This window comes from Trichechus manatus, unplaced genomic scaffold (genome assembly GCF_000243295.1).
Source record: "Trichechus manatus latirostris isolate Lorelei unplaced genomic scaffold, TriManLat1.0 scaffold00226, whole genome shotgun sequence".
Taxonomy (NCBI): Eukaryota; Metazoa; Chordata; class Mammalia; order Sirenia; family Trichechidae; genus Trichechus; species Trichechus manatus.
Genome location: NW_004444162.1, coordinates 2057319 through 2070517, shown reverse-complemented (window position 1 = coordinate 2070517; position 13199 = coordinate 2057319). Strand labels below are relative to the sequence as shown.

Genomic DNA, 13199 nt, shown 5'->3' with positions numbered 1-13199 from the left:
TGTGTGTTACTGTTACATGAGAAACTATCTGTTCTGTAAGCCTTCACCTGAAGTACAATAAAATATTTAAAAAAAAAAAAAAGACACACTGATTGCACAAGCAGAGTCAGGAAGCTAAGGGAACTCATCCTGGCCCTGACTAACATCAGTATAAAATAGCCATGAAGAGTGCTAAGATTAGAAAGTTAACTTTCTCAATAATATGAACAGCAAGGGGCTTGGAAATGAGATATTGTCTAGAAAATTAAGAGCTCTTCAGCTTATGCCCCTACCAAAATGAAATCAGAGCTCTTCTGCTAAGGTCCTAACAATAATGATGATGATAATCATCACCATCATAATTATTTATTTATTGAGCTATTACTGTATGTCAAGTACTGTTCTACCTGCTTTAGATAGATAGTGGGGATTATTAATAATCCCATTTTACAGATAAGGAAGCCAAGACACAGGGAAACTAAGCAACTTCCTCAAAGACACAGATTTCATAAGTGGCAAAGTCATGATAAGAACCCATGCTGTCTGCAGGACCCACACTTATCACTTCTACACTCTACTCACTGTCTACATAGCATTGGCAGGTGAGAACTCCAAATGAGAATTCAAGAACGTAAGTTCGTTGAATACTATTCATGATTTAAAGCTGTGAAAAGACACTATATAATGAACAATGTCCTCTACAACACCCTTACAGTATGTGTAACAGTTTCCCAAGGCTCTTTCTTATGATATATCCTTTCCAAAGGCCAATGACAAAAGTGAATGTGAGGTTCTACTCCCTAAAAAGTCCCTGTAGTGCAGAATGCCATGTGGACCCATATGCACTTCAAGATAATGTTGTAAAATATGCCTCTTACTATCAAGGACTTCATTTTACTTGGATCCACAATCAACGCCCATGGAAGCAGCAGTCAAGAAATCAAACAATGTATTGCATTGAGCAAATCTGCTGCATAAGACCTCCTTAAAGTGTTAAAAAGCAAAGATGTCACTTTGAGGACTAGGGTGCGCCCAACCTAAGCCATGGTATTTTCAATCGCCTCATATGCATGCGAAAGCTGGAAAATGAATGAGGAAGACCGAAGAAGAATTGGTGGTTTTGAATTATGGTATTGGTGAAGAATATTGAATACATCATGAACTTCCAGAAGAATGAACAAGTCTGTCTTGGAAGAAATACACCCAGAGTACTCCTTGGAAGTGAGGATGGCAAGACTTTGTCTCAAGTACTTTGGACTTGTTATCAGGAGGGACCAGTCCCTGGAGAAGGACATCATGCCTGGTAAAGTAGAGGAGCAGGAAAAAAGAAGAAGACCCTCAATGAGATGGACTGACACAGTGGCTGCAACAACGGGCTCAAACACAACAACTATTGTGAGGATGGTACAGCACTAGGCAGTGTTTTGTTCTGTTGTACATAGGATCGCTGTGATTGGAACTGACTCGATGGCACCTAACAACAACAACATCAGTATCTGACTAGCTACATAAGGCTGGTAGCCACAAGTCAGTTAAATATTAGGGGAACATCTACCCTAAAGGATGATTTGGATTTTGCATAGTTGGTTTAAAGTCTTTCTTTCTGACAGCAATTAGATTGTAGGCCAAGTGTGAGGACCACTCCTAGTTTTTTGCAATGAAATCATGTTATCTGGATATTTATCTTTCTATTCTCCATAGCAGAGGTAAGGAGAGAAGGCAGACCAAATGTATTCAAAAATAGTATCAAGTCATTAAGATACAAGTTAAAAAGAAGAGGAGGCTAGAACACATTCTGTTCCATGCCTCAAGAAATTAGTATTCACTCATACAAAAGACAGTTCCACTCACCCTGAGTCTCATGGTTATTGGAAGGTAGAGGCTGTGTAAAGGTAAACAGTGATCAGTGGGAACATGGTTTGGTGTCACGCAGATTTTTAGGATTCTGAGTTTCTATCTGAAACAAAGTGCTCTGCTGCTTAAAAAAGTTTAAAACCACCACTTAACAGTATTTTCCAAATCTTTGGGGTAATCGTTCAGATTGTACACTAGTTCTTAAAACTCCAGAAATAAAAAATAGTTTCAATGATTTTTTACAATGATCACAATGAGAATAAATAATTACACAAAAAATATTTGAGTGATTAACTACCTGGCAAATGTGTTAGGCACTTGCTCTTAATTAAAACAAACAATACCAGTATTACTGACATACACACACATACCATTCCTTAATTATAGCATGCTAACAATCATACTATGGATACCAAAGAAAATCAACAACTCTAAAATATATTTCATTCAAATCAAAATCCAACTTTCCCATTTCTATTTTAGTCCTTGGTCCTACAGATGCAATGTAACCTGAGCAGTTATTAAGGTTGTCTTCTTGATCAATGACTTGGTTCTACTTTTATTTTAGCCCCATAATATATAGACGTTCCATTATATGGAAAAGGCCAGATACTGTGACATTAACTCACCAAAATTATCTGAAGGAATATCTCATATTGTCGCATGTTAAATAGTGCTTCTTTTAACAAATACGGCTGAAATTCTTGACTCATGAGTGGGTTCTGCGTTACTTTCTCAAGGATGGCTGTGTAGCGGTAGGCTTGGTCCTGAGCAATCTGAAGTTGGGTATCAATATGCTGTGTGGTGGCTGGGATTGCTTCATGTAGAATAGCTGGCACTGTTTTTAAAGGTTTAAAAGAGGGTCATGAAGGAGTCTAAAAGAATCAAGAAAAAACCTAGAAAGGGTCATAGTTTAAGCCTTAAGTTGAAGTACTTGCTTCCCCGAATGAAATTAATAATAATGAGGCACATGTTTCATGGGTCCCACACCATGAAGGAAGGGATACCAAAAACACCTTATTCAAACAAAAGATACCGTCAGAATGATAACCAAAAGTTAGAGCACATCAGCTTTGCCACTAAAATAATACGTAGGCTTTGGTATTATGTGGCTGTTGACCACGTACACTTAGAAAAGTCAGTGATCTCTCCTTCTATGTCTACTCTTATATTTGTAAGAGAGTTAAAAAAAAATAATAATAAGCATGCTTTTCAACAAACTCATCAGGATACCAAAAAATAGAATAGTCTAACAAGGGAGGAAACTTTATCCAGAATGGGAGTTTGACTTTCTAGAGCAATTTTTTAAATGTTAAAAATTACCCTATTACTAGACCAGCGATCTGGTAAGACACTAACACCTTGCCAGTGGGCCTACACGAGTACCAAATTCATAAAGAAGTTTCTTCTATTGATAGGTCCTTGATCAAATATTTCATGAGTACTTTCAGACTCTCTGATAAAGCATGCATTAAGTATACAACAGAAGTACAGCCAGAATGCTCCTTAGAGGGAGGATGGTGAGACTTCATCTTACGTACTTTGGACATGTTATCAGGAGGGATCAGTCCCTGGAGAAGGACATCATGCTTCGTAAAGTAGAGGGGCAGCGAAAAAGAGGAAGACCTTCAATGAGATTGATTGACACAGTGGCTACAACAATAGGCTCAAACATAGCAACGATTGTGAGGATGGCACAGGACTGGGCAGGGTTTTGTTCTGTTGTACATAGGGTCACTGTGAGTCGGAACTGACTCGACAGCACCTAACACCACCACCACCACCAACATATAACAGCATAATAGATACTCCTGAATTTACAGATTTGCAAATATCTTCTCTTGGACTTTTTCATTTCCTTAACTGCACCAGCAACTGTTTTCTTTTAAGGGTGATTTTTATTTTTTAAATCACTGAGTTTTACTCCATTTTGGTTCTCTGACTTGGAGTAAATTCCCCCACTGTATTGGAAAGGCTGGTCTCTGGGCTGACCCCCTGGTTACTTTCACTGATTCACTCTCCCATACTGCTTCACGGTGCATGAAATTTAAAGTTTTGCCCCAGCAAAATTAAAAATTACTACATATTATGAACAGCAGTTGTCCCTCAGGAATAATCAAAACTGCACATCTTAAATCTAAGAATGTCAACAGTGTGTTGTGTATTATTTTCCTTATGGTGCAAGTTAAATTTTAACCCTATATAAATCATCACAGATTTACAGAATTAACCTAATATACCTACAATCATCAATGCCTTCTCCTCCCTTTCCACAGTCTCTGTTAAATAAACGAATTCCAGTAACAATCATGGTGAGTTCTTTCAGCTGGCGTTCTTTGTCCTTTTTAGAAAGAGTTAGAAATGTCCCAAGCTCAGCCTGAGGAAAAACACTCTGTAGAGCAGCTAAAATAAAGCATAAAAGGGAAAACAAAATGGCAAAATAAAGATATCCAAACTTAAATTACAAGTTTTTTTTTTTTTCTTTCAGCACAAAGTTGTTAAGGGACTTGTCTTTTTAGGGTTACTTATAGGATTCTTTAAATTTCTGATACCTGAATATCAAAGCTGGACTACTGAAAATGAATACCATTGTCTCGGGTCCATTTCCAATAATTAAGCATCCATCAGTAATTTTTTTTTCTTTGGCAATGGGTATTAAAACAAGCTTTCTAATTAGGGTTGTGAGTAGAAAAAAATCACTTTTTAAAAATAATTATGGATGAAAGCCATAGGAAGACTAGAGATCTCACCTAGTCTTCATCTTAAGGTATGAAAGTGAGGAAGTATTTCATGAGGATAAAACAGTCTCCTCTTCCATCATCCATTCTAGGTGACAGACTCAACTCCTTTCATCAATATGAAATCTCCCTTGCCAGTTGTCCCTGTATCCAATCATTCTTGTACCTTTAATCATACTGCCAATGTTTTAATGAGGTGTGATAGGTCCCTAGATACATACAGCTCTAAGAAAATTAATAATATTTCACTTTCTAGAGGTGTTAACTTCAGTTTTAGAATTGACACCCAGTGTAAAAGGAGGCTGGGTAAGTTTTACCTCTTGTCTGTGCTTTTGTTTTTTTTTGATTCCAGATAAAAAGAGAACTTCAGTCTTTTGACACTTCTAATTTAACATATTTTATAAAATACAATGATCATATATTCTTCACTTAGGAAACGGAAATTGTTTATGTTTTTTACCTGTTGCCTCTCTGACAATCTTGATATCTGTAGGGGATCCAAGTCCAGAGCGTAGTAACACATAGCTGACAATCTTCCGATAGAGGCTTTCCAATTCTTCTCTAGCACATGATCTGTTATCTGTAATTTCTCTGCTAATAGGGCCTAATCTAGACTCTAGAACCCGATGATGTTCTTGAAGAAATTCCTCTAAAATTGGCAAAGGACAATGTTTCATATAATTGATATTTAGAATTCTGTTCATAAAAGAAAGTAAGACCAGAGAAAAACTGTCTAGAGAATAGCAATTCTACTGCATGAAAACAACGATTTTCTTAAGATGTAATGACCAAAATAAAAATAAACAGTAGCCAACAAGTAACCTTAAGACAAGAAGCCAGTGGGAAAGATTTATTACTCAGTGATTTCTATATATATATGTTTAAATGTTAACATATATGGTGGCACAGTGGTTAAGCGCTCGGCTGCTAACCAAAACGTTGGCAGTTCAAATTCACCAGCCAGTCCTTGGAAACCCTATGGGGCAGTTGTTCTCTGTCATATGCGGTCGCTATGAGTCAGAATCGACTCCACAGCAACGAGTTTGGTTTTCATTTGGTTTTCTGAATCTACCAGGTGCTCCATGGAAACCTTATTGGGCACTTCTACTCTGTCCTATAGGGTTGCTGAGTCAGAATCAACCCAACAGCAATGGGTTATTTATATATATATGTAGTGTGTGTACATGCAGACATAAACATACACACACTATATATAAGCACATTCGGTATATATATATATATATATATATATACATATCAATATATATATTTAAATAAGTAATGTATATATTCTTCTTCAAATACGTGTAATTCTATTTTGGCTCTAGTTAAATTTCCTCTAAATAACGATTCCGATAATATAACGTTACATCAAGAACTATATCCGGGAGGTGAGGCCAAGATGGCAGAGTAGTCAGATGCTTCCCAGTGGTCCCTCTTACAACAAAGACCAGAAAAAAACAAGTGAATCAATTATATACGACAGTCTCAGAGACCTGAACATCAAAGGCAAAGCTGAGGAATCGGACTGAGCGGCAGGGGGAGGGAGAGACGGTTGGGAAGCAGGGAGGAGTTGCCAGACCCACCCCGGCAGGAGCTGGCACCCTTCAGGCCGGACTGGCTGCAGTATGCGGTGAGGCAAGCAGTGGCACGCGGGAAGCGTTTTCCACATCGGGAGAGACCGAGCGGCAGAGCGTCTACTCAGGCCTCTAGAACCAGTGAAAAGCGGCACTCAATCAGCAAAAGATAAGTACATCAGTCTGACCTACCACACAGATCAAAAAACACCCCTTTGGGGAAGAATCTCTCTCCCATTTACCTGCCCCCTCCCCACTCCGCATCTGGTCCTGGCCAGATTCAGCAACTGCCCTGCCGTGTCCCCTGGGCCGGAAGTAGGACCCCCCACGCGCCCTTAGCCATTCTCCCAGCCTTGGAGAAGGAACAAATTAACAAATGGGAAAAAATAATCTGCCAGCTCCCCTAAGCCAGGAATTCAGGGTAGGCACAGCTCCGTTGCCTAGGCACAGGCATAAGGGGTCCATGGACTTTGAATGCCTTTCAACCCTGCACAGACCTGTGTGGGTGCATTTCAACAGCGTAGGCCCTCATTAGCACAGTACAACAGGGTATATACCTGAAGGCTAACTTCAACCGTATCAGCTATATGGAGTGGCTGGTTCATATTTGACACCACTCTGCCCATTAAGCAGGGTCCTCACCTACCCACATCAGGCGCCTGAGGTCTGTCTGGTGGCTCCACTCACACCACCTAGCCACCCACAACAAGGGTCCAAGAATACGTGGTGCTTGCCTCCCAGTGCTTACAGCCAACAGCACTGGATGCCCATAGTCTGGCTGCAAAATTCACCTACCTATGTGCTCTAGGGAACAGGGACGTGCTTTTCTCTTAGACACTCAGGGACAGCCATCAGCTCCCTGCCTTGCTCAGCACGATATAAGCAAGATATATGATTTTAAATATATAGCGTAACTAAAAGTCCAATACATAGAGGGAAAAGAAATACAAAGAAAATCACTAAGTGGTTAATAATGATCACATTACAGTAGGGGTGAGGCAGTCTACAGAGAAATTTATTTTCCTTCTTTTGTTTCCAACTTGTCTTTGATGTATTAAATTATCTACATAGTAAAATATGTTCTACTTAAATTTCCCATCATTCATTTCTTTTATGGCTAGTTACATAATTTGGCAAAGCTTGTTTTGAGACAGAGTCCCCACAGTGCTGTATTAAAAATCCTATTTCCTTTGCTAGGCTTCCTTTCCCCCCAGCTTTGCATTTGAATCCTGCTTTTGCTTGGAAGTTATATGTAAACCCCATTGCGCCTGCGTAGTGTGATTAAGAATGTTCCTGACGTAACTTGTATGAACTCCCTACTGGTAAACCCCTTTAAAAGTAACTTGTCTCCTCGTCCTTGGGGAGCAGTCTTGGCAGCAGCAGCTCCGACTGACTCCTTTTCCTTGTACAATGAAATAAAGATGCCTTTCTTGTTCTCCCACCTCAGTCTCTCGTTTATTGGCCAATACAAGTCAGGCCGAGCAAGAACTTGGGGTTTCTACCTGGTAACAATATGAGATAATAACATAAACCACAAACAAAGAAAAGATATGCAAAATACAAACTTTGAACTTCAGGGGGCTGGTTGTTTTCATTTCTAATTATTATGTAAAATGAGATCTGGTGGTGCAGTGGTTAAAGCGATCAGCTACTAACCAAAAGGTCTGTGGTTTGAAGCCACCAGTTGCTCCACAGTAGAAAGATGTGGCAGTCCGCTTCCGTAAAGACTGACAGGCTTGAAAACCCTATAGGGCAGTTTCACTCTGTCCTATAGGGTCGGAATCGATTTGACAGCAGTGGGTTTGGGTTTTAGGGTTTTACTGTCATAAAGGTTATAACACAATAGACTTGGAAACATAATTATTATGGGCATCATAATTAGAATTAACTTTTAATACTCACAAAAGCTATTAGTGGTTTTCTCATTTAGCAATACCAACATTATTATATTCTTCAAAGTTGGAAAACATTTCAAAATATTGCCCCCCCCAAAAAAATTGTTTGTTACCTAAAATACACTATGAAATCTTAAAAAAAAAACATCAAAATAGGTAGAGATGTGTTACCTCGGCTTGTATAATTCATATCAAAGTAGACTTGCATCTTAATGGTATCCAAGGATGGATTTTTACTATCCAATAGCCGAGCCACACAAAGCTAGAAAAGAATAGCGCATGAATGCTTCTAGTTAACGTTTCCTGAAACATTCAAAAGTATTTTCCAGTTATTTTCAAAAGTAAAGAAATACATCACAACAATGGTTGTGATATTTATCCACCCAGAACCCCTCTTATTATTTTTCTCTTTGAGGGCTTTATGCTTTATAGTCTACCCAACCAACAATACCTACTAAGTAATTAGTTATTTACTAATAAGTTATTTCCCCAATATTTATTAAGTAACAAGTTATTTCCCCTGAGTTAACCAATACCACCATGCCTAGGTGCTGGCAGTCCAGTTGAAGAAGAGAAACTTGACATTTTGGTTAGTCCATGCAGTCTAAATACAGGCAAACGTCCCACGAAGCTTTTAATGCTATCTAGAGCTCTTCTAGTATTCTCATTAGTATTTTATTTGAATCCGGAACAACACTCCTTCTTTGCTGATGGTAGAGGTCACATGCATTTTACAAAAAGCTGCTGCAGCTACCCTCATCAGCTCACAAAATTTTTCTGGCTCCGTCTTCTATTTCAAGAGTTCTTCTGGTCTGTTTCTCTCTCTCTCTCTCTCTCTCTATATATATATATATATATGTACAAATATACATATACATATATATATACACACACATATATACGTATCTTAACATAGATGGCTCAGTTCACGTCTCTGCCTTGTCCTTTTAGATTGGGTAGTCAACCTGAATTTTTCTTTCTTTCCTTTCTTTTTGGCCATCTCACCCCTTAGGCTTCATATATTGCAGCTGGCAACCACATTAGCAACATCACCCTCAAACCACCTCCTCCAGCAGGACCCTGCTTTCCTGAGGTGTGGGGAAATAGGATTGGGGTAGAATGCAGGAGTGAAGATTGGAGACTCTGTCTTTATGCACGCCTGTGCAACTGGATCATCCAAGTACAAGTACTGTTCTAAAATCAGACTTTACAAATAAAAAGATTAGCTCATCCACATGATTTTTAACTGAGATAAAAGGGCACTATTTTTTATCATGTGAATTATAATACACTTTACTAGTTTATGTACCTGTGATATTAAAAGTATATTGAGCTTCATTCTTTTCAACTTAGTTGAATTAGAGGAAAAAGGAAAAACTCTTCTTGAACCATGAAAGAGAGAAAGAATTATTTTCTGCCCCTTCTTGGTTCTCCTCCAAGGCTTTCTATCACAGTCTGATCATCACAGCCGTTTTCCCTATTGTTTCATGCATCTGAAGGCAATAGTGACTAAACCAAATACTGTATTTAGAATTGAGAATAAATAATTCCAACGTTGAGAATTGTTAGACAATCACCTTAACAAGCTTCTGCACATCACTTTTTATGAGGGCTCTATCCATGTTAAATCCATTACTTGGATCCAGGACAACAGCTTTCACCTGAGAGTAGGAAAAGAGGTCATTAAATAATTTTATTATTTCATATTATTATGAAATTAACTTAATACCTTTCCATTTTTTTAACATCTGCCTCTTGCTTACTTAGAGGTTGATTATTCAGCTATTTTTCATATTTCCCAATTCATTAGCACCTTCATCAGAGGTTGAAAAAAGGAAGCAATAAACATCAAAATTGAAAATGGTGCTAGAAAAATTATATGGAATAATAAGTTGAAAGCAATGGCTAGATTTTAGGTTGAGAAATTATTTGCATATTTTACTGTATTTTTATTGTGTATTGTTAACCAAAAGCAAGAACAGAGAGACTATGGCAATGAGTAATATTTACAATAACAAACAAAAATACGTGTTAAATTTCTACACAGGAAGAGAACATTAATAATATCTCTAAAACTCATCAAGATCTTCTAAATCAGTCTCTATACATGTAGAACTGACATGCTTTATAACACTTTTTAAAAATATTTTTCACTAACTTATTCCATGATCTTAATGTATTTTAAACTGAATAACATCTAGGAAAGCTTTACAAAATTCCACTTAAAAAAATTTTAATAAAGGACTAATTCACAAAAATATCCATTCTTACCATAAAAGCAACCAAAGTTTCAGAAACAATCTCTCCATGGGCTGCACATTCTTGTCCTATTTCACGAATGATACTCTTTATAACACTTTCTGCCTGAGTGGGAGGCATTCTGGCTAAATAAAACAATGATCGATTTTTAAAATGTATTAATATACTGCTTTTTTCTCATTAATTTTCTCCACTTTTATATTTCTAAACAACCATAATATTATTTACTAACTTAAAAAACAAAAAATCCAAACCCTATGCCTTCGAGTTGATTCTTACAGAGACCCCATAAGACAGAGCAGAACTGCCCCAAGGAGCAGTTGGTGGATTCCAACTGCCAACCTTCTGGTTAGCACGCAAATGCTTAACCACTGCGCCACCAGGGCTCCTTTACTAACTTATTAGTATTTAATTATTAGTATCTAGGCCGCTCCTAGAAGCAGCAGTCAAGAAATCAAACAACATATTGTATTGGGCAAATCTGCTGCAAAAGACCTCTTTAAAGTGTTAAAAAAGATGTCACTTTGAGGACTAAGATGCCCTGACCTAAGCAATGGTATTTTCAATCACCTCATATACATGAGAAAGCTGGACAATGGATAAGGAAGACCGAGAAGAACTGATGCATTTGAACTATGGTATTGGGAAAGAATACTGAACATACCATGGGCTTCCAAAAGCATGAACAAATCTATCTTGGAAGAAGTACAGCCAGAATGCTCCTTAGAAGCAAGGATGGTGAGACTTCATCTCACATACTTTGAACATGTTTTCAGAAGGGATCAGTCCCTGGAGAAGTACACCATGCTTGGTAAAGTAGAGGGTCAGCGAAAAAGAGGAAGACCGTCAACAAGATGGACTGACACAATGGCCACAACAATGGGCTCAAACATAGCAGTGATTGTGAGGATGGCAAAGGACCAGGCAGTGTTTCCTTCTGTTGTGCACAGGGTCACAACGAATCTGAACCCTCTCAACAGCACCTAATAACAACAGCAACAGGCCTCACCTGTTTTTCATTAGTTAGCTAGTTTTTTTCTTTTTAATAAAGGATTTTATTGATGACAGAAAGCAGTTGGAACTTCAAATGATTGAAACATTTCCTCTTGTTACTTAAATGATGGTAATCACCAGAAATATATTTACATCATTTTTTTTTTTAAACTAAACAGTATTTGGGGAAAGAAATGGATTAATAAGAAACCCAAACCCCAACTGTGTAGGCAGCAGAGTACAGCTTGAAAGAGGAGGAAATGCTTATTCTACCACATTCACTAAATGACCTTTCATAATTACAAGAGTATCTTGGAAAACAACTCTTGCTCGAGTCATCTAAATTCTCTCTTTTGTATCCAAGTTGGAGTTTAGACTCTTGATGAAAAATAAAATCAAAATATATTCTGAGAGTTATGCATCACAGGGAAAAAAAAGGAACTCCTAGTTATTAATTCCATTTACTTTCAGCCAGAAAAAAGGTAGTTGTTTTTCTCTCCTTTATTGTTCACTTCTAGTATCTTTTTTTTAATTGTACTTTAGATGCAGATTTACAGAGGAAATTAGTTTCTCATTAAACAATTAATACACATATTGTTTTCTGAAATTGGTTGCCAACCCCATGACACGTCAAAACTCTCCCCTTCTAAACCTTGGGTTCCCTGTTACCAGCTTTCCTCTCCCCTCCTGCCTTCTTGTCCTTGCCCCTGAGCTGGTGCACCCATTTACTCTTGTTTTGTTTTATGGGCCTGTCTAATCTTTGGCTGAAGGGTGAAACTCAGGAGTGACTTCAGTACTGAGTTAAAAGGGTGTCCGGGAGCCATACTCTCAGGGTTTCTCTAGTCTCTGTCAGACCAGTAAGTCCGGTCTTTCTTGTGAGTTAGAACGCTGTCCTACATTTTTTCCAGCTCTGTCCGGGATCCTCTGTTGTAATTCCTGTCAGAGCAGTCAGTGATGGTAGCCAGGCACCACTGAGTTGTGCTGGACCCAGTCTGGTGGAGGCTGTGGTAGTTGTGGTCCATTAGTCCTCTGGACTAATCTTTCCCTTGTGTCTTTGGTTTTCTTCATTCTCCCTTGCTCTAGATGGGGTGGGACCAGTGGATCTTAGATGGCTGCACACAAGCTTTTAAGACCCCAGACGCTACTCACAAAAGCAGAACGTAGAACATTTTCCTTATAAACTATGTCATGCCAATTGGGTTAGATAATCCCCAAGACCACAGTCTCCTGCACAGCCCAGTAATTTGGTCCCTCAGGGAGTGTGGATGCATCTATGAAGCTTCCATGTCCTTGCCTTGGTCAAGTTGTGCTGACTTACCCAATATTGTATACTGTCTTACCCTTCACCAAAGTTACCACTTATCTATTGCCTAGTGTTTTTCCCTTCCTACCCCTCCTCTCGCTAGTAACCATCAAAGATTGTTTCTTTCTGTGTGTAAATCTTTTCATGAGTTTTTATAATAGTGGTCTCATACAGTATTTGTCCTTTTGTAATTTACTTAAACTTCACTCAGGATAATGCCCTCCAGATTCATCCATGTTGTGAGATGTTTCACAGATTCATCGTTGTTCTTTCTTGTTGCATAGTAGTCCATTGTGTGTACGCACCATAGTTTATCCATTCATCTGTTGATGGGCACTTAGGTTGTTTCCATCTTTTTACTATCGTGAATAATGCTGCAATGAACATGGGTGTGCATATGTCTATTCATGTGACAGCTCTTATTTCTCTAGGATGTATACCTAGGAATGGGATTGCTGGATCATATGGTATTTCTATTTCTAGCTTTTTAAGGAAGTGCCATATCATTTTCCAAAATGGTTGTACCATTTTACATTCCCACCAGCAGTGCATAAGAGTTTCAAGCTCCCCGCAGCCCCTCCAACATTTGCTATTTTCTGTT

General features: G+C 38.3%; 1 protein-coding gene across 1 annotated transcript in view; it reads right to left on the bottom strand.

Annotated features, from left to right (window-relative positions):
• The window catches only part of CFAP206 (cilia and flagella associated protein 206), a 30883-nt gene extending 20330 nt beyond the window's left edge, over positions 1-10553 (bottom strand). Inside the window, exons 1-6 of the mRNA XM_004388981.3 lie at positions 10315-10553; positions 9621-9704; positions 8215-8305; positions 5032-5220; positions 4078-4236; positions 2463-2671 (exon numbers count right to left, since the gene is read on the bottom strand). Coding sequence (XP_004389038.1) covers positions 2463-2671; positions 4078-4236; positions 5032-5220; positions 8215-8305; positions 9621-9704; positions 10315-10422 — 840 coding nt within the window. The 5' untranslated portion in view covers positions 10423-10553. The remainder of the gene's footprint in view (positions 1-2462; positions 2672-4077; positions 4237-5031; positions 5221-8214; positions 8306-9620; positions 9705-10314) is intronic.
• Positions 10554-13199: the final 2646 nt, after the last annotated feature.